This window comes from Lutjanus erythropterus, chromosome 7 (assembly GCF_056507025.1).
Source record: "Lutjanus erythropterus isolate fLutEry1 chromosome 7, fLutEry1.hap2, whole genome shotgun sequence".
NCBI classification, from domain to species: domain Eukaryota; kingdom Metazoa; phylum Chordata; class Actinopteri; order Lutjaniformes; family Lutjanidae; genus Lutjanus; species Lutjanus erythropterus.
The window spans coordinates 21145500-21166118 of record NC_139323.1 but is presented as its reverse complement, the minus strand read 5'-3'; the positions used below and the strand labels follow the sequence as shown (position 1 = coordinate 21166118).

At 37.2% G+C, this 20619-nt stretch overlaps 1 protein-coding gene across 1 annotated transcript; it reads left to right on the top strand.

The window, feature by feature from the left end:
- The first annotated feature begins 9 nt into the window (after nucleotides 1-9).
- On the top strand, nucleotides 10-19162 carry LOC146323986 (FYN-binding protein 1). The gene is made up of 16 exons (XM_084723181.1): nucleotides 10-415; nucleotides 6531-7161; nucleotides 8654-8771; nucleotides 10428-10480; nucleotides 10679-10716; nucleotides 11088-11119; nucleotides 13092-13221; nucleotides 13446-13608; nucleotides 15272-15422; nucleotides 15601-15617; nucleotides 16754-16814; nucleotides 17050-17092; nucleotides 17311-17473; nucleotides 18310-18343; nucleotides 18834-18871; nucleotides 19008-19162. Exons 1-16 carry the CDS (start codon nucleotides 413-415, stop codon nucleotides 19031-19033), a joined length of 1701 nt encoding a protein of 566 aa, XP_084579307.1. The 5' UTR covers nucleotides 10-412; the 3' UTR covers nucleotides 19034-19162.
- Nucleotides 19163-20619: the final 1457 nt, after the last annotated feature.

Genomic DNA, 20619 nt, shown 5'->3' with positions numbered 1-20619 from the left:
CTTTTTTTTCTTTTTGGGCTCCTGACATCAGTGTAAAATCCTGGCTACAGCCCTGACCATTATATGTTGCCAGAAAAAAAAAAAAAAGAAACATACAATTTCTTTACTTGAAATATGGTGCCCCACATGTATATATAACTGTACATTTTCAAACACAAAATGAAAAAGCTGACCTCTTAAGAAGAAATGAAACAAGCTGGCTGACAGCATGTTAATGTTTCTCTACTGTTAATCCCATGTTGTGTCTGTCGCTGACTGTCACTCACCCTGCTGTTGCCCACGCTGAGCATTTCCTCATTTGCTGTAAATTTAGTGTCATGTAGCTGCCTGTACAGAAGCATCAACCTGGATCCTCATTCACAGCTGGACATGGAGCACTTTAGCCATCACTAAACCATCACAAAAGGCAAATATGGTAAGAAATTCTTATTTATAATATTGTTTTAAGTTTTGAATATGTATATATATATGTGTGTATCAATCAGTGGAGTGATAAACAACTCCTCTGCAGGACCTTTCACAGTTTTTTCCTTGCATTGGTTGTTCAGTTCTGATCATTTCCTCCTGACCAGCAAGGCTTCTATGAATAACCTGACTCTTGAAGAAAGACCATCAACAGATTTTATTATTTCACTGTGGCCAAAACCTCAGTTTCCTTTTCTCATGTAACTAAGAACCACTTTTTGAACACTTTTAATCTGCAGATTCATGATCAGACAACACGAAACAGCAGATCTGTCTAATAAATGCAGTAAAAAGTTGTGTTCAGCTACAGTTGTTCCCTACAGTAATAACGTATATATATTTTTTTAACAGTAAAAGGGGAAGTAGGATTTGTTCATGCTGCTGCTGATGAAAGAAAGCTTTATTATACACAGCTATCACTGGTTAATCATTCACAGTATAATCAGTAATGCCTTACTTTAACTTTTATATCTTCCTGTCTTACCTTTTTCTGTTAAATTATGCATGGTGATTGTATTTTCATACATTTTTATTTACTCTTTTAATCTCTCACTTCAGGTTCTTCTCAATATTAGCAGTTGAAAGGTTTTAGATCGTCATGACTCTAAAACTCCACTGAAATCAGGCTTTAATAACTGTAATTTCAGCAGTTTAATTGCTATTAAATATAATTACACAATTAGAAAAAACAATCAGCTCCATCAAATGTTTTCTGTACGAGAGGTTGGTACCTAATATGTGATGAAATACTAGTATTACCTGAGTATATGTGGTCAAACTGTATTTGCATGGCAGCTTTCATACAGGTTAGTGTAATTCAAAATGCCTCATAGATGACTGACAAGTTGATAATAAGAAAATACACTGACCATTATTTTAGTCTTAATAAAGATCAACAAATACATCCATCAATATAAGATAAGTTGGTCCTTTGTTAATACCACAATGGGGAACTTTGCAGCATTGCAGCAGCAAATATAACAGGGGCGTCAATAAAAAGCAAATAAATGATAAAAAAACAAAACAAAACAAAACAAGCAAGCTATAAACAACAGGAAAAAGAGCAATATAAAGAAGAAACAGACTCAAAAATCCCACAGGTTGCTGTACCAGAAAATGATTTAACATAAAATAAGAGTTATGGCTAAAATGAAGTCACATTTTGTTTAACCGTTTTCACTTTGTCACTTGGTAGTAAATTTATCCACAGAGCACCTGCGCAGCTACAGTCTGTGGTGAGACCTTTTTAAACCATCTGCGCTAATGTTTCAGTGACAAAGGAGGCAACACACACACACACACACACACACACACACACACACATATAGATGCACACACTGGCACGCTGTGTCGCTGCTGCAGGCGCCTTCTGACTGAAAGTGGAAGCCCATGTACGTGTGTGACTGTGTTTTGTGGTGTAGAGAATTTTTTTTTTTTTTTTTTTTTTTGCCTGTTTCCTTTGTTCTTTGTCGAGAGAGACATGACTACGAGTGGAGTTTGCACCTTATTGGTGCAAGAGGTGACAGCGGAGGGCGTCTCCATGGTAACGGCCGCAGGATGCTGGCCGAGGTACAGAGGTGTGTGGTTGTGAGCACTTCCTGCTCGTCTTCTTGCTCTCACCAGACTTTACGTGTTCAAACGATAGATGGTGTGATTCCTTTATTATCATGGTGTTTTCATTTTATCCACATAACAGAGTTTTCATTTAGAACAGAATTTGCTTTTATTTCCACCATGTTTACCCCCCCTCCCTGATCATGGGTGCCTGTTAGCCAACCACTGCTCTATCAGAACAGTTTTCTGACTCCACCTATTGAACTCAACCAATGATATTAGATTTTATTTCTGTCTGTGTAGTACCGTAGCTCTCTTTAAACTGTTCATCCCTCTTATAGTGTGGTTCATTTGTGAAGATGAGAATGACATCAACAAACCCAAAAAATGTCACAGAACCGCATAAAACTAAAAGCTTCAGTCCTTAAAAGATGACAAAGACTCATGGAGACACTAAAGAAGTGAAATTTGCTTTCATTTGCACAAAGTGAATAAATTTACACTCTCTGGCCACTGTATTAAATGAGATTTGTGCAATTTAATCTGCCACAAATTGTGCATTTAGGAAGATTCTACTGTTCTGTTATTGTTATTGTTGTTAGAGGTGTTAATTCAACAAGTTATTAAAGGCCCAGCATATAAGGGCAGGTTCGCAACAGCCTTGTTTAGTTCAGTTTAACAGACCCTTGGGGTGTTTACCCCACTGGAGTGTTTTATTGGGGTTAGCTGGACCTGAACTCAGATCAGAAGGAAACAGCTGCTCTCCAGCTGTCTCAGAAGGGTCTCTGATCACTGTCATGTGAACTCAACTCATGTCTGTGCAGGAGAGCAGACAAAACACTTTTGTAGCTCATACTTTTCTACTCATGAAAAACCAACATTTCCTTATTTGTGTCATAATAAAAACTTTTAAATGACAAAACAACGCTTAAATTTTTGAAGTGAAGAAATTATGCTGTAGGTGATGAAACATCCACTGTTTCACAGCTGCTTGGGTATGGGTTTACAATTTATGGACCATCTGAGTCTTGCCTTTATGAACGAAAACCAAACCAGCTGGAAAATTGAAAATGTATCATCTTCGCACTAGTTCAATTCACAAACCAGGCTTTTTGCTTCAAACCTGCCCTAAAATTTATGGGGATTTATTGGCAGAATATGGCAGAGTATTTTTTAGTGTATAATCACCTGGAAATGAGAATTGTTGTGTTTTTATTATTTTAAAATGAGCCATTTATATCTACAGAGGTAGCAACTTCTTTTCCATGTAGTCAGCCATGTTGAACTGTCATGTCATCAAACCAAACAGTGGATCTAAGTCGGCTTTTAGGATTTTGCATTTGTGTTTTTGTGTTTCTATACATTTGGAAGGCGAGAGTGAGATGCACCCAAATACATTATTCATATCACTGTGAATGGCTACAAGACAAAAATGCCCATTCTGTTTGCAACTTTGATTTCACTTACTAGTCATTTAATTTACTGCACATAAGTGAAAAGTGGTTTCTATGCTCTGTAGTCACCCCCACTGAGCACTGCAGGCAGGAAGCTCCGTTCTTCACTATCACTCAGGAAAACTCACACAAGGCAAAATTATTTTCTTCTCTGATTTCTTTCAAACCCCTGCAACTGCTCATATAAACTGGATGAGGAAATAGGTTTCAAATGTATTACATACCAGTAGAGTTGGGGAGCAATGCATTACATCTAACAGATTATTACATAATCTGGATACAAAAGAAAGAGAACTGTTCAATTACAGTTACAGATAAAAAAAAAAAAAAAAGATGTAATCAGATTACAGGTGCATTCAGTAAAAAATGGGGATAATTAGTAGGATTGTAATTTCAAAACAAAAAACAATATACTGCCATGCACAGTATGCACACAGGTGCCAAATCATTATAATGACCTCTAGTGGAAAAACTGCTACTCTGGGTGGAAAGTAAACCATTCAGTCTTCAAATCAATAAATCAATTGATAAAATGCACACAACAAAGGAAGGAACAGCCACACAAACTAACAAACCTAACAATGAACAAAAAACACTGAAAGCTGCAACAGTTAATCTATTATTAATCAGCTATTAAATTTACCTGCATCTATTTTTTTTTCTTTACTCCTCTCTCACAGTAAACTGAATATTTTTGAGTTGTGACACTTTATGGATCAAACAACTTATCAACTAATTGAGGAAATAATTGACTGATTAATCAATGATGAATATAATGATTAATTAGCCCTAACAACTCTGTATTAGGCTGAACAGTTTCGCCATATTTTATACTGAGGTAACGGGAAGTAATCAAGTTACGTTACTTTAACGTGATTACGTGAAAGGGGATTACGTTACTGACTACATTTTTTAACTGGTAATTAGTAACTGTATCAGAATAGAGTTTTGGAGAAACTCTTCCAACCGTGTAAACCAATATTAAACAGAACTGAAGGAACCTCTCAGATGAGAGGTGAAACATCTTCTAGAACCTCAAACAAAGTCCAGCTGCCTCGACAGCTCTGAGCAAATCACTGGTCTTGGGTTTTTTTAGAGATGAGGGAGACTGAGGGTCGTCCTCCCACAGGAGCTCTTCTCAGCAGCAACATGGTGTAGTTCAGTTTGAGAGAAATCACACAGGAAATGACTTCTAAACATCCAGAAAGAGACTGACATCAGTGTTTGCATCATCAGGCAAATGAGTTCATGATGCAAAATTACAGTTAATGGGTTACAAGGTACTTCACAGGTGCACGGAAAGATACAGAGCCATAATATAACAAACAGAGGAAGAACAAAAAAAAAAAAAAAACACAAAAAACCTCTGGAGGTGTAACTACCCTTTAAAAATCTGTCATGAAATCTCATCAAAGTCAGGAACGTCCTTGATCCTCCTTGACATCTTACTGCAGTACTCTGTTAAATGACGTTAACTGAAGATGCAGCGTTCGGCCTTAACAGGAATTCTCCTCATTACGGTGATTTTATAGAGTGTCTTTGTTTAAGGACGCACCGCTCTGATACACTGGATGGGTATCAACACTGGCACTGACCTTATTAGGCATATTTGTTGGTCAGTGTTCCTAAAAATGTGTTTCAGTTCCTTTTTTTCAGTTATCACAGGCTGCAGTTTTTAGTCTCACAGTAATCTCTGATTAAAAATGATACTTGCAGTGAAGTAAAAAAATTTTAGATTTGGAAAAGAGCACCAGTATCGGACCAGTATCAGCAGAAACCATGAGTTGGAGTACTGTGCAGGCTAGATTAGAGTGGCGGGAAATAACTAAGTACATTTATACTTAAGTACAATTTTATTTTACTTGAGTATTTCCATGTTTTTTCTACTTTCCACTACATTTCAAAGCAAACGTTTTACTCCACTACATTTATTTGATAACTTTAGGAACTAGTTACTTTGCATATTCACACTGATAATACAAAACAAAATCCAACAAATGACTTACAGTCAAAAGCGGGGGTGTTCAGAGTCTGACACTGTGAGCCTCCCCTCAAACAAAGCTTGGTAAAAGATGCCTCCCTTCGTTTACTTGCTGAGATTGGATGTCTATGGGGTCTTTATTATGTTATTCCCTCAACAATTGAGCCAAGATAGTCAAATATTGCTCGTCTATCCAAAGGGAAAAAACTGGGTAAATTCCCAAAACTACTGTATCTCTGAACTGTCTCTTTAACCAGATTACACATGTTCTTTGTGATTTCTTTTTGATAATTAACATAATAACAAATCTCTGAAACTGTTTGGAGCCCCTCTGGGGAGACCCGCCTGCCACCTTTGAAAACCTCTGATGTAAATTATAGATCAAGATGAAACTTTATAAATGCCATATTTAATTTTAAAAATGGGTTTTACATACATGAATAAATAATATTGGCCAGTATCCATAGCATAATTTCTTTACTCCCTAATATCAGTATCGGCATCAGCCCCAAAAGTCCAGTATTTATCTGACTCTACTTATACCTTTACTTTTACTCTACTTCTGTACTTTAAGTATTTTGATGCCAACACTTTTATACTTTAACTTAAGTAAAATTTGGAATGAATGACTTTTACTTGTAACAGAGTATTTCTGTTCTGTGGTACTGCTAGTTTTACTCAAACACAAGATCTGAGTACATCTTACACTACTGCTGAAACATCCCTACCAATGTTTCAATGAAAATGTGGTAGTTTTATCCACTTGTTTAAACAGAAATAAAATTCTAATGTATTATAATTCATAATATAACTTGTTTATGAGGATCAAAATCTCTGTTGAGGTTTACTCATTGCTGCCTTCAGACTGCCCATATTGTGTCTGCAGCTCGGAGTTGGAGGAGACGTCTCAGCTCTGTAAAGATCAAAACAACCAGGAAACGGTGTTGTTGCACATTGCATTCTCATTTGTGTGTGTTTGTGTGCGTGGGGGGCATGCCTTGCTGTGCTGCTGACTTCCTGCTTCAGAAACTGAGCTGCTGCCGCAGTTTGACTTTGTGCTCCTGTGTTGTCTTCAGGGGGAGAGCGTTGATGTCAAGGCTCTGAGGGCCAAGTTCAACAACAAGACCAGCACCTCGGACACCAGCAGCAGAGACAGCGGTTCCCCGAAGTCTCCTCGACCAGGGTTTGGGCGAGCAATCCTGCCAGTGTCAGAGAACGATCTGGCCCAACACAGACTGTCTCCTACGGCTCCTCCTCCTCTGATGGCCAGTCCAGGTCTGATGAGGTTTCCGAGGGCCGGACCAACGGCTGCCTCCAACCCCCCAAGACCTGCCTTTTTACCTCGATCACCATCCAATCCTGGAATCAGACCGTCCATCCCGCCTGCAGATGCCACCAAGGTCAGGCAGACAGGGGAGATGCTCCAAAACATCATGCTGAGGCACCAAAGGCCCCCAGGCACCAAACCGGCTCTGGGTCCGGTCCCGACTCCGGGTCAGCCCCCTGCACCAGCTCCTACCTCTACCCCTCTACCGCTCCGACAGCAACCTCGACAGAGGAGCGCAGGGGAAGTGACCCCACTGAGGAGGCCCCTGCCCCCTGAGGGACCCCTGCCTCTGAAACCCAAACGGCCTCCCACTGTCAACCTGGAGCCCTATCTGAGGTCCAACCGTGGACCGGCCCTGCCTGGACCGAGAAAGCCAGAGGGTGAGTCTTTCACTCACAGATTTGTCTTTATCTAGGATTCAAATGATAAATTAAGACAATCTAGACATTCCTGGTGTCTGTGCTTATATCTGTCTCAATTAATGTTTGCATAAGGCTAATTTTTGCTCCTTCTCAGATGAAAAGCAGACAGTGGAGGTTCATTCTGTTTAAAAATAATTAATCTGGCACAGAGTCTGCTCTATAGGCAAGATTTTAGCTGGTGAATTACCATCACACATGAAAAAACTGTGTTAACTTATCGACATCTGAAATGTGACCCCAGCTGCTTTTGTTAGTCGTCAGAAGCAAAAACGGTTGGAAACCACTGGTTTAGTCTTAAACAGTGTATTACACTTAAAAAGCTACATTATCCACTGTCTAAAAAAAGTAACTAGTAACTAAAGCTGTCAAATAAATATAGTAGAGTAGAAAGTAAAATATTTTCTGAAATATAGCAGAGTTGAAGTATAAAGTATCACAAAGCAGAAATACTCAAGTGAAGTAAATTGTACAATACTTTGGCACATGTAACCTACTTAGTTACTTTCTGCTACTGATTCTAACCGTCCAAACAAAAACAGGAAGAGTAATTACACCGAGCATTCATGCACAGAAGATGTATTCAATGATCACTTCTCTTACACGATGCTGCTGTTCGCTTTATCAAATCTATAATGAAAATACAAAAGCTGCAACACTTAATTACAAAATGGTATTGAAAACGGAGGAGAGAAGTTTTATTGTCTAACAAGCAGACGTTGGCTAACTTGTTAGCTTGTTCTATACTTTTATTTTATCACTTCAGACAGTCAATTTATAATTTTTAGGAGCGTCACTGTCGTGTCAGAAACATTTATCTGAGCTCGGAAAAACAGCCTGTTTGTGTGACATTTTCCACCTAATCCAAGAAAGCTTTTGAAATAGTCTGTTTAGCTTGAGAAGTAGGAGGATTTTCTAAAACCATACACCACTCTTCATTCGTTAGTTTATCCCAAAAAAAAAAAAAAAAAAATCACATTCAAAATCCCCAAATCTAGAGATACATGGTTTTCACTGCACAGAAGGGTATGAAAATTTGTAATCTGAAAAGTAACTAGTAACTAAAGCTGTCTGAGTAAAAAGTAGTGGAGTAAAACGTGAGATGTAGCAGTACATGATCAAGTATACAGTTGCATAAAATGGAAAAACTCAAGTACACACACCTCAAATTTTAAGTACGGTACTTGAGTTAGATAGATGTAGATGTGCGTTTAATAAATGTTTCTCATTGTCAATTCATCTCTGTGCGGAAATGTGGTAAATTACAGCAAAGCTCAGTTAAATAAAACTAATAATTAGCCTATTGAAGAAAAAGAGAAACTTTCAGCATATTAGTTCTTAATTTTTGCCTTTTTGTTGAATGTTCATGCAAGTGAGTAGGTGTGACTGTTCGTTTGTGGTTATCAGTCTAATTTTATATTCATATTTTGCCTCTCTGTGGTGCTCCCAGCAGGTTCCCCTGCAGCCTCTGCAACAGGTAGAAAGATGTCTTTACCTGCAGTGATCAGTCCTCCACAACCGCCGCATCGATCCAACAAACCCAGCAGGCTGCCGCACCAAGTAGCCTCAGTGTGAGTATTTTATGTCACACGATGTTGCCGTTATTTAAAAAACCTGCAGGGACGTGCATGCACAAAAATGTGTCTCTGTCTTATAATTTCATGTAATTTATCAGCATGACATCAAAGCTGTCATGATGTACAACAAAGATGGCAGGCAGGAAATAATGTGAGGAATTGCTTTTTTGTTTTTAAAAGATCAACAGCAATCACAAGCAAAACAGAGAATAAATCCTGACAGATCAAAAAATATTATAAAATGAGAAATATGTGGGCACGTTTTTATGAACTGTTGCAGCCTCCGGGTGTCAAATGGTCTCAGATATTTTTCACTTAATTGTGATATTATACTGGTTTGACCAGAGACCGTCACCTTTATAGTGTGTGTATAGTGTATAGAGTGCACTGAGTACAGTACAGATATCGTAACAGATGTGAAGAAACTACAGCAATGTCAACAAGTGTCAGATGCAATCGAGTTTTAAAGGAAATGTTTCTGCGTACTGAAGTGTAAGTTTTCTTGTCTAGGTGTGTGCAAAGTTTTCAACAAAGCGTTTTTGTATTTTCTCAGCTTTCTTTAAGATGCATAGAATAATGTAATGGTATTGTAACTGAGTGTGCTGGGTTCACCTAACTGTATAAACGTAATATGGACACTGAAATTGTTCAGCCTGATATAGTGTCTTTAAATCAATCATTTTCTCAATTAATCAATTAGTTATTTTGTCCATAAAATGTCAGAAAATGCTGATCAAAGCTCAAGATGTTGTCCTCAAATGTCTAACCATAACCCTAACCACATTACAAAGATATCAAGTTTGCTGTTAGAGAGAAGTACAGAAACCAAAAAATATTCATTTAGATTAAGAATCGTTGCAAAGTGTTTTATGCTCAGTGTTAGGTTTATTAGTTTGTCCAGCTGTTCTGTCTTTTGTTGTGAGCAATTTAAACTCCCCAAGCCTGATAGAAATTTACATTTGATGTTGTTTGTTCGTTGGCTGGAGTCTGCACGTCCCAGTGGAAGCTGTGTCTATTCATAAAGTTAATGTTTTGGCATAAAGCTGATTAGATTGTCCCTCAGTAAATGAACTTAATTCGACGATGTTATAATCTCTCATGTTCTCACTACAGTTCATGAAATTTGGTTCAGAAGTAAGCGAGTTACTGTTGATTTCATAGTGAAGTCTTCCTCTTTTTTATTTGTTTATTAATAAAGGCGACCATGCAGACTCATAGTGGGGATGACAGCAGAGTTAACAAATCTCTTCATCTTGTATCGTGTCAATCATAACATATCGGTTGTGAAATTAATCTGCACGTGCTCTGGTTTAAGACGAAATTAAATTTCTTTGTGTTCATTTTCGAACCACAACAAAGGCCAAATTGTGGCCTGCAACAGACAGTAGAATAAGAGTCAGCAGTCTATATAAAACAGAGCAGTCGATAAAATGTTTCTCAAGGTTTGTTTTTACTATGAATCACAACAACCAAGACAAGTCCTTCAGCGTACATTTAAAAATGTGCACAAAAAAATATTTGGCTGATGGGTCCAGTAGTAGGAGATATTAGCTGCAGACAGACTCCAGCTTACACCTGGTGGACATAAAAATTGTAATTGCTGAATAATGGACAGGTGATATGTCTTTTTTTTTTTTTTTCTGATTGCAGAGACATTGATGATGGGGAAACCTATGATGACATTGCGAGCTTTGAGAAGAACGGTAACAATTCCAACTTGTCTTTTGTTTTATCACTGCAGCTGCTTTTGTTCTTGGACTTCTTAAAGCATTATGACTAATACTTTCCTTTCATTATATCGTTATTATTGTTCGTTATAATGTCAAGTATTTTGCAGGAGACTGTGCCTTTGTTTCAAATGAAGGACTTACTTTTCATGTCTTTAATGTGTGATTTCACAGAGTCGTGGAGTGACAACAGTTCACAGTGTATGGACGGGGTAAGGACAGAAAAGCGAAACTGACATTTAACTTAAAGTGTGAATTTCACCCATTATGAGAAAAAACAGGTGGCTCCTCTTGCGAGAACATAATGCACTCTTCCCTTAAACTAGAAACTAAAATTAGTATGACATTTAAGTTCTAGTTTACCCTTGTCTATATTTTATATTGGTGACAATTAAACTTCCTTCGTTGTCAGTGAAGCAGACACTAATTCTCCATTCAAGTATCTTTGTTTCATTCTTTGATAAATTGATATGAATGGGTGGCATTCACCTAATAATAATCTAACAATTCCTAATCTAATAATTCCTATATGAGTATGTTTAATTTGTTCTTTAAAAGTGAAAATAAACGTTTTCTCTTGCAGGATGATGAAGACGTGTATGAGTCTATTGATGAGTAAGTACAAACTTTCTTCCTTTGACATTAGACCTTTGCGTCAGTACATGTTAAACGCTCTACAGGCTAAAAGTAGCCTAGAAAGTGGCTGCAGGTGCATGACCACGAGGCAGGACATGGTTTCTATTATTTCTCTTACTGCTGTTGTTATTTTTACACCTACTGCTTGTACTACTAACTACTACTGCCACTAGTGCAACAGCTACTACAGCAACTAATATTGCTAAAAGGTTTTCCCATTATAGGGGTTGTTTTGCATGTTTCTGACTGTCCTTAACTGATAACAATGTCTGTTCTTTTTTATTTAAAATCACAAAGAAACTATATTTTAGTGTAGTTTCTGTGCAGCTGGACAAAATGTCTCTGTAAAGCAGCATTAAATGCGATGATATTTCTTTATGGTTGTGTCTGTGAATCAACATATTTCCTGTTGAAGCAGGATATAGTGAGAAAACACAGGGCGTCTGTTGAAATGTGGGCACATTGGAACAAACTGAAAAAATTAGACGTTGTGAAGTTTGTAGGATTCTACAGCTGGTAAAACAGTTTACAGAGAACTGCTGAGCCTGAGGGCGTTAATGTATAATCGGTTGATTTTTTTTTTAGTTCGCCACAAATTTATAGCCTTTTCCAGAGAGTCAAAGTAATGGGACTAAAATAAAAATGTGACATGTCTCTATAGGGACGGAAATGTCAGTCTGTCGTTGTATTGAATGGATTGCAATGAAATATAGTAAGAGACTTTCATGATCGCCACATGCATAAACCCTCCAACGTTGGTGATTGTCTGAAGCATCCCAACTAAATTTGATAAACATTAATGTTCCCTCGGGATCAATAAAAAATATTTTGGTTGTTCCTCTGAATTTCTCCATTGGCCCTATTTTGATGTATGGCCCGACTATTGACATTCTCATCAGCATCAGTTGTATGTCATGTTAAAAATGAAGCAGGCCGTTTATTTTTAAGGTCAATGGAAAAAGTTCCACAATAACCTCTCAGCATAATGACATTTAAGTAGTCTGAGAGAAAACTAGACCTCTGCACCTTCTCTTGGCTTTAGGCTTTAGGCTTTAGACAACTAACCCATAATGGGAGACATTGTTCAACAATAGTGTTTGTATTTGACCACCTGGGAACCTATACCTTTAAGTACCAATTGGCTAATGTTTGTAAGTTAAGTTAGCTAACTAAGACACTGAACCCGGTAAACCCAAGACTGTTCTGTTCTGTTACTGGCTAGTTCTTGTTGCCATCACAATTTGTGCTTATTACAGACAATCTTTTCTTAAGCCTACCAAAGTAGTTCTTGTTCGTAAGCTCAAAAAAAAAGATGAAACTACTCAAAATTTCAACTTACTACAATAGATCTTTGAGTTGTCAGCCCAACTCAATCCCTTAATTTTTTTTTTAATTAAATGGTTTTAAAAAATGGTGATTAAAATAGTTGTTAAAAAGTAGTTTTTAGTTTTCGCAGTGTTTTTGTTTTTACAGTGCAAGCCGTGACTGATGAATGAACACAAGTCAACAAAGTCTAAAAAAAAAAAAGTTGACAGTGGCAGCTTCACACTTGGCAATGCTACCTTGGTATGCATTAGGCTACACTATATTATCTATATTACTACTATTAAAACCTTAATTTGTTGATGAGCAGGTCTAAAATTGTAATTAATATCCAAACCTTTCATCTGCATTTTTGTAGCCAATATGCAATCTCAGTTGGGCCAATGAAAACCAGGAAATGTGGCCGAAAACATTGCAGGAGCTGACAGTAATTTGAACTGAAGGTTTGGGGAAACAGAAACCTGCTATTAATGCATTAAACATCAATATTTGTGGCACCCTCGTACTTTAGTTGGTGGAGCGTGCACCCCAGGTACTGAGGCTATCAGTCCTCTGCAGTGGCTGTGGGTTCAACTCCTTAAAAAGTATCTAATAGTCTGATTTTTACATTTAAATTTTTCCTGTACAGGGAGGTGGAGGTAAACCGGGTAAATGCTGAGAAGAGAAACAAAAAAGAAGCAAAGAGGAAACAGGAGCAGGAGAGGAAAGAGCAGATGGAACGTCAGAAAAAAGAAAATGAGCTGAGGAAGAACTTTCAGGTAAGTAATAAAACAACATTTTTTGCTTCAAGAAAATGTACCACCTTATATAACAGGAATGCTATTTGTTACTTGGAGGTTTAGTAGTTTAAACACTTAAAATTTCAGTGGGCCGAGCCAAAAAATAACTCTGAAGCCCGAGTTGAAAGTCTGCCCACTCCATCCCCATCCATATCTCTTTAATTTCTGCTAACTTTAACAGCTTAATTTCTGTCTTTCTGTAGTTGCAAGGGGAGGTGGAGGTTCTTCATACAGCCAGAGTCCGGCATGACTGGCATGGAGGAGGAAAATTGGACCTCAGTGTACGACAAGGCGATAGTGTGGAGATCCTCAGGGTGAAGAATAACCCAGGAGGCAAATGGTTGGCTCGCTCTATGAATGGAAACTGTGAGTTTTGCTTTAAATTTCAATCAAGAATGTACACAAAACCATCCAGTCTGAACCTCTCTTTAGTCCCCCAAAGTTAGTTCTCTGATAACTCTTTTACACCAACATGGAACTGGCACTGTTCCAGGGCAATCACCTAATTTTGACCCGTTCCAAGCTGCTTCAAAATCTGAAAAGTTGCTTCCCAGCTGGAACAAAAAATAGAGGGTTTTTTCCTGAAAACTGAAGTGGGTGTGTCATAGTCTGCAGATTGTTGTGCATCATTCAACCTTGATTATGGTTCCACTCCAAACTGGTGGAAACACAGGCTGGTCCACTGGATAGTGCCAAGGTTTCGAGGAGCTTGAACAGAACCGGTTTAAGAAGGAGAACTAACTTGGTGGAAAAGTGCCCTGAATTAGACGTAAAGCAGCACTTTCAGAAAATTCACCTCCTTCATTAACCTAACAAACACTACAGAGACATTTGTTGACACTGGGAAAGACAACGCAGAGGGGTTTCTTTTATCTAAAATGTTGTTTGTTGTTATTGTGATGTAATGCCTTTCAAATGAGAAAATTAAGATATCAATATTATAAAAAGTGACAGGCGAGTTTGTGGATTCCAAGCTGGCAGTCCTGCAGTTTTCTGTAAAAACACAGCAACAGTTTGCGTGCATGTGGTTGACAAAGGTTAATCATGATATTATTAAGTTTCCACCCGCCTGTTCCGATGCTCATTTTCAATTTGTGTATTCGAAAACTTGAGTGGAAATACCCAAAATTAAAAAAAACCTGCAATACTGCCTTTGTTACACTTGATTCATTTCAAATTTTGGTATATCAAACACTTTTTTTCTTGCAAACATGCCTTGATGTTGTAGTGCCTGCTTCTGCAGTTATTGCCCTTTAGCAAGCAAAGCCTCTGTGTGCTCTTGTATTTACGAAGACAAATTTGAGTTTATGTCTTCAGATTGAAGACGTTTTCTCTGGTCCTTGCCTCTTCAAAGGCCTGTCATCCTGCCAAAGCTCTAATTTTATTATGTATATAAAAAATATGATGTATCATGTTATGCAGATGATACTTACCTCTCTGTGAAACCAAAAAATCCTGACGGCCTTCTCTCTTTCAGCCTCAAAAATTCTGTCTTATTGCATACTCCCTCTAGTCTTTCATTAACCTTTCTAGTAATGTAAAATATGCAAGCAATTGTAGGGGACAAGATATAACAACAGACAGACAGGTTAAAGACAATGACAGATGAAACAAAGCAGAGCAGCATTTCCTCCACTAAGAAAGAGAGGCTGTGCAAAATATTTAGACACTTTAAAAGTTTGTTTGAAGTCATTCCAGTTGTCTAACTGGCAGTGGAGCATTTTTTATGTGAAAGTGGTAAAAAAAAAAAAAAAGGCAACTGCAGCAAAGAAACAAGTGCTTCACGTTCATTCATATTGTGTATACAGAATAAATATACTGAATATGAAGACCGTATGCTGTGACATATTTCATATTGACTACATAACTTTCCATTAACTTAGATAAGGATTGAGAGCCAAGATATCTATATTTATGTGGTGATAATATTGATTATCAGTCTTCGTATCGGATGGGTGTGCGTTGCCTCACACACTGAAATGTCGTATTAAAAGCCAGTAAATCACCTAAACATTGTGTTACCTTGCAGACGGATACATCAGTAACACATGTGTGGATGTTGACTATGAGGCAGTGAAGCGCAAATTGCTCCAGTCCAGAAAAACAGACACATCAACGTTGCCTCCACCACCTCCAGACCCCCCACAGATGTTACATATGGAGTCCAATAACAGAGACAGGTACTGTAGATGACATTAATCCTGCTGTGTTTAAACATACAAGACCAAAATCCATCTTTTCACAAAGATTTTTAAGTCTTTTCGCCTGTTACACACCTAATTACATGGTTGCATTGCTTTCTCAGTTTCACCCACGTCAGTTCCAACTAACATGTTGTGTGTTTCCTCTAATCTGCAGCGTGCTTGAAGATGATGGTAAGTGACAACACACCACACATGAATTATTGCCAGATACCAGGTAAAATTTCACTTTTTTTTTTTTTTTTTTGTGGACCCCCACATCCACGGCCGACATTACTGTCTTTCAAAGGCTGTAGTGGGCTCACTTTTAAAGCTTGCAAAGATACTGATAACACATGAAACTAGATGACCTAAGGAATTCAAATACTTAAGACATGGCCATTTTCAAAGGGGTGCAATGACCTCTCAACTCAAGATATCTGAATGAAAATGAGTTCTAAGGGTATCCAAGAGTCTCCTGTTTGCAGACGTGCCCACTTTATGTCAATCCCATGCAGTTTGGGGAGAAAATCATCATTTTTTATTTTTATTTTTGCCTATTCTTTTTTAATATTCCTGCATACTGGGGTCTCTAAATAGTGTTGGAACATCATAAATTGGGTCTGACTGGAAAGCTGAGATGCTTATGAATTTATCAAGCCCAGTGAGTGGTGATTATTCCTCATAGACCAATATTTGACATGTGAAAATGATGCATTGTGACTGCTAGGATAATTAATAATAACTCAGGTTTCTGGTAATAACTTACCAGAGACCTGAGGCATTCAGAGGACGGATGACGTTCCTTGGCAAACTGACAATAAAGGGGGTTTTGAGCAATCCCTAAAGCAGAAGTGTCAGTGACGTTGCAGTTCTTGCAGTACTCTCCAAAATGTCAAAAAGGTGTTTATTACCAAATCACGATGTAAATTTGTTCCTCACGGTGTTCCTTGGTGTCTTAATGTGGTATTTCAGAGGGATTTATGACTATTATTATTAATTCTCGAGAGATTAAAATGATGAAATTTTGCACCAATTCTGTGTAATAAATTATATCAACCCAAAAATTGTTGTACCAACTTATGGGACATTATAGAGCATGGGAATCATATGCTTAAATCATAATGTTTTAAGTCCTTATACGCTATAAACTTTCCAAATTTAAGGTATCAAAAGAAACACAATGTTTATTACAGATTTATAACTGGAAAAACGTGGCACACAGTGGAAATGTTTTGAAGCTTTATTGTTTAACAGATGATTATTTCGATTTACAAGAAGACTGGATCATTTTGGTTTCTGTTTTACTGTACTTTTTGTTTTGTCCTTAGATGACTATGATGACGTTCAGCCATTGACTGAGGATTTCCCCCCACCACCGCCTGAAATCAGGTATCTGTTCACATCTCGTTCACTAAAAGAGAACAGGAAACGACAGCTCAGTGCAGCTCCAGTATCTGTGCAATGCTTTATTTATGCAGATCTGATAAGTGATGAGGTAATGTTCAAATAGGAGCACAGAATCTACCTCTAATTTATTTTTTATTAATCTGTGTGAGAAGATTTGTTCTCGATAAATGCATTTGTATGTTTCTTGATTAACTGTTAAATCATCTTTTTTTTTCAGCATAGATCCCAAAGTGGTGAAGGAGCTTAAAAAAAAATTTAAGGTAAATAGTTTTCACACCAGATTATTTGGTTTTGGTGGTAGATAAAGCAGAGTGTCATCAGCATATCAGTCATACAATGTTGTATTATATGCTCCTGAATTATTTGTCCAAATAAAAACTTTAAAGAAAGAAAAGAACAGGGCCAGAACTCCTCATGCATCACACAATGATGAAATAATACACTGCTAAAGACGGATGACTGTAATGTTGTTTCCCAGTTTGAAGGGCCTCTCAAGGTGGTGCACACCATGATGGTGAATCCTAATGCCATCATAAAGAAGCCAGGAGGGAAGGATCTGCACGTGACTCAGGGAGAAGTCCTGGACATCATCCAGTTTACCGACAGCAAGAAAGCCTTGTGTCGCAACCAGTTTGGAAAATGTATGTGACCACTTCCCTTTTTGATTGCATGTTACATTAATCTGCAGTAATCTCTGCAAACAGCACTACACGACACACCAGTTAGGTTTACGGAAGGATTGTGGTTTGGATTCAGATAAGTACGTTTATCCAGGACGTTATCTCAGGAGGAGCGTTGTGTTGTGATGTGGGTGTGTCTTGTAATCTAAGAGTCTGCAGATAGAGACAGTGTGCAATGCATCACACTCTTAAAACCACATCCAACAGCAGGAAAAATGATCGGTGGCACAGTATGCAACCAAGGACCGGAACGCTAACAAAGTTACTGAAGCAAGCTAAAAACACTAGATTTCAGCACGATAAAGGATTATTTTAGCACCTGTGTCTGTAAGATCATGATTTAACCTGACAAACATCAAAACGAGGTTTTTCATAGCCAAGCTAGAAGTAGAAGTTAGCTTAAACCTCTATAGTATACACAAATCACTTACTGTAACAAAATGAGTGTCAAGTTTTCACATTGTTCCTGCTAGTGCCTCACGTCTATATCTACTTTTGTTGTCTTAAAAGTTCAGTTTTTTTAGTTTGTTTTTGGTGGCGCCTCCCACCACACAGCAGCTTTAGGACATTTTTTGCAAACAAACATAAAGTGACAAGAAGAACATTCATGCAATGCAAAGTCAGTGGAGAGCCATGAATTGTTTTTTATCTGAGAGATGACAGAGGCATGGTGCATGTTACTCCTCCTCCTCTCCAACCGGCAATACTTCAAGTACAGATGATTTCACAATAACAATTCAGTAAGGTTGTATTTTACTAATTCAGTGCAAATGTTGTTTTTGTCTCACCTCTAATAGTTGGTTATGTGCTCAGATCTCTACTTCTTCAAATGTAAGTTAATATACATCACTTTAATATTTTCCATCATTAGCACTTCTGTAATTAAGTCTCTGTATAATATTAAACACAATAAATGATGAATTGTCTTTGTGTAAATACATTTTATTGGTATGTGAATATCTCATCTTTGACTTTGATTGTGTAATATATAGATTTTTGCTGTTGTTTCAGATTTTTAATTGAATAGAAGAAAGTTCAACTATGCACACACTTGCAGTATACTGTATATTACACTGCATGAAGGCAGAACTGTCAAAGTTGTACATGTATATGTTGAACTGGACTCACTCATTTTTCCAAATCTAAACATAACACTAATCTTTTCATGTCACCTGTGCTTAAATATAATGCATTTTGTCCTCATCTATGATTACTGTTAAAGTTAGCTCAATATTGACTTCTAGCAGGTCTAGATTTTCCACAGAAATATCAATAGAAATTATTTTTCTTCAGACAGTTAAACATCAATTTTCTATTGCAGGGAAGGAGACATTTATGACGACGTCGACTATCCAGCTGGTGAGTGATCTTTTTATCTTTATGCTCTGAAATAAACACCATGCAAACTGTGCTACTGTCATTTACAATGTAATCTGAAATACTGAGTTTTAAATATTTTTTAAAGGAAATGTTGTTTTTCTCTTTTCTGTTTCAGACATCTATGACAACGACTCACACTGATTGTTAAAACATGTCAAACTAAACACAGACAAACACAAGAAACAAACTATATGAAAATTACAAACTGAAACTTAAGCTGTATGGAATTATTTAATTATTTGCTTGGATAAACATTTTTGCTTTATTTGACTTCACTTCAGTTGAACAGGATTTAAGCACAGGCTGCCTGTTACGACTGAGATGTAACAGAAAACAGTGGTCTGGCTCACAAACAAACAAACTAGCTTATATAAAACTAAAATGATATATGATAGATAGACACACACTCACTCACTCACACACACGCACACACACACACACACACACACACACACACACACACTGCACATGCCCTGTGCTGAGAAAAACAAACTGTCATCATTGCATTGTTTAGCAAACTGCTTGTATAGAAAATGAATACACTATTACTGAAGCTTTGTGTTTTGTGCTCGACCTCTGAGATAATGTAAAATGGTAATTATGTCACAGTTTGATTTAACTCTGTTTTTTCTTTTTTAATAAAAAAAATAAAAATGCTTAACCCCTGGAAGTGGTGTTTAGTAAAGTTTGCAGACGATGGAGACGTATGGAAACTAGAGAAGAATGCTGGATGTTGAAATTAAACGCTTTGCTGAATTTAAAAGTTGAATAATAATGTATGAACAATGTGAAATATTTTAAAGATTGTTGAAAATCTGGTACTAAACTGAAACTGATTTGTCGGAAGAGGCAACTGAAGGAATGTGAAGAATTGGAAAGGCGGGAAAGGGTCTATTTAGTAGGAATGGGATTCAAAAGTTGAATAAAACTCTTTTGCTGGGAGCCAAACTGCACAGCAGGGAGCTGAACATGCTGCCATTGAAGGCTGAAGACAGCAGTTGGCCTGTGAGGTTTTTACTGAAAATTGGCATAAAACTGTGAAAACAGTAACTTCAAGCATAGTGATGAATTTATCATGAAGACAATGAATTAGTATAATGACAAGTTAACTGGATTCACATAGACTAGCTGTCAAATTAGTCATGTTGTGACTTGTGCCAGGAAGAAGAAGACCTTTTAGCAACCAGTTAAACTTCCCAATAAAAAGTAAAAATACACAAAACTGAAAAATAAAAATAAAAATAACAAAAATATAAAATGCCACCTGAAAAGTATATTAACAGTTATTAAGACTGTTAAACTGTAAAGGCAAAGGACAATTTCATTGTGACATTATACTCATACTGAGCACGATTATATAGTCAAATGCAGTTTTTGTATTTAACCCATCTTAATACCAGGGGCAGCCGCTGTGCAATAACCGGGGACCAACTCCAGTATGAGCAGCACATTAAATGTTATTCATAATTCTGTGTGTTTTGTCACAAGTAACTAAGTACAAATACTTAGTTACTGTACTTAAGTTTTTTTGAGGTATCCGTACTTTACTTAAGTATTTATTTTTCTGGCAATATAAAAGACGTAAGCAAAAATGACATAAAAGATATAACAAGGCAAAAATTATGTAAAAGACATTATAATAGACATCATGAATGAAGATGCTTGTGAAGAAAAGGTTAGGTCCAGTTAGTTGCAAAGAAACAGTTGGCGGAAATATCCTTCAGAGG

Bases quoted from the DNA above. Each gene is read 5' to 3' on its own strand.
- LOC146323986 (XM_084723181.1), top strand. The intron at 13,609-15,271 runs GTGAGTTTTGCT...GTTACCTTGCAG, and splicing joins TCGCTCTATGAATGGAAACT to ACGGATACATCAGTAACACA. The intron at 16,815-17,049 runs GTATCTGTTCAC...TTTTTTTTTCAG, and splicing joins CCACCACCGCCTGAAATCAG to CATAGATCCCAAAGTGGTGA.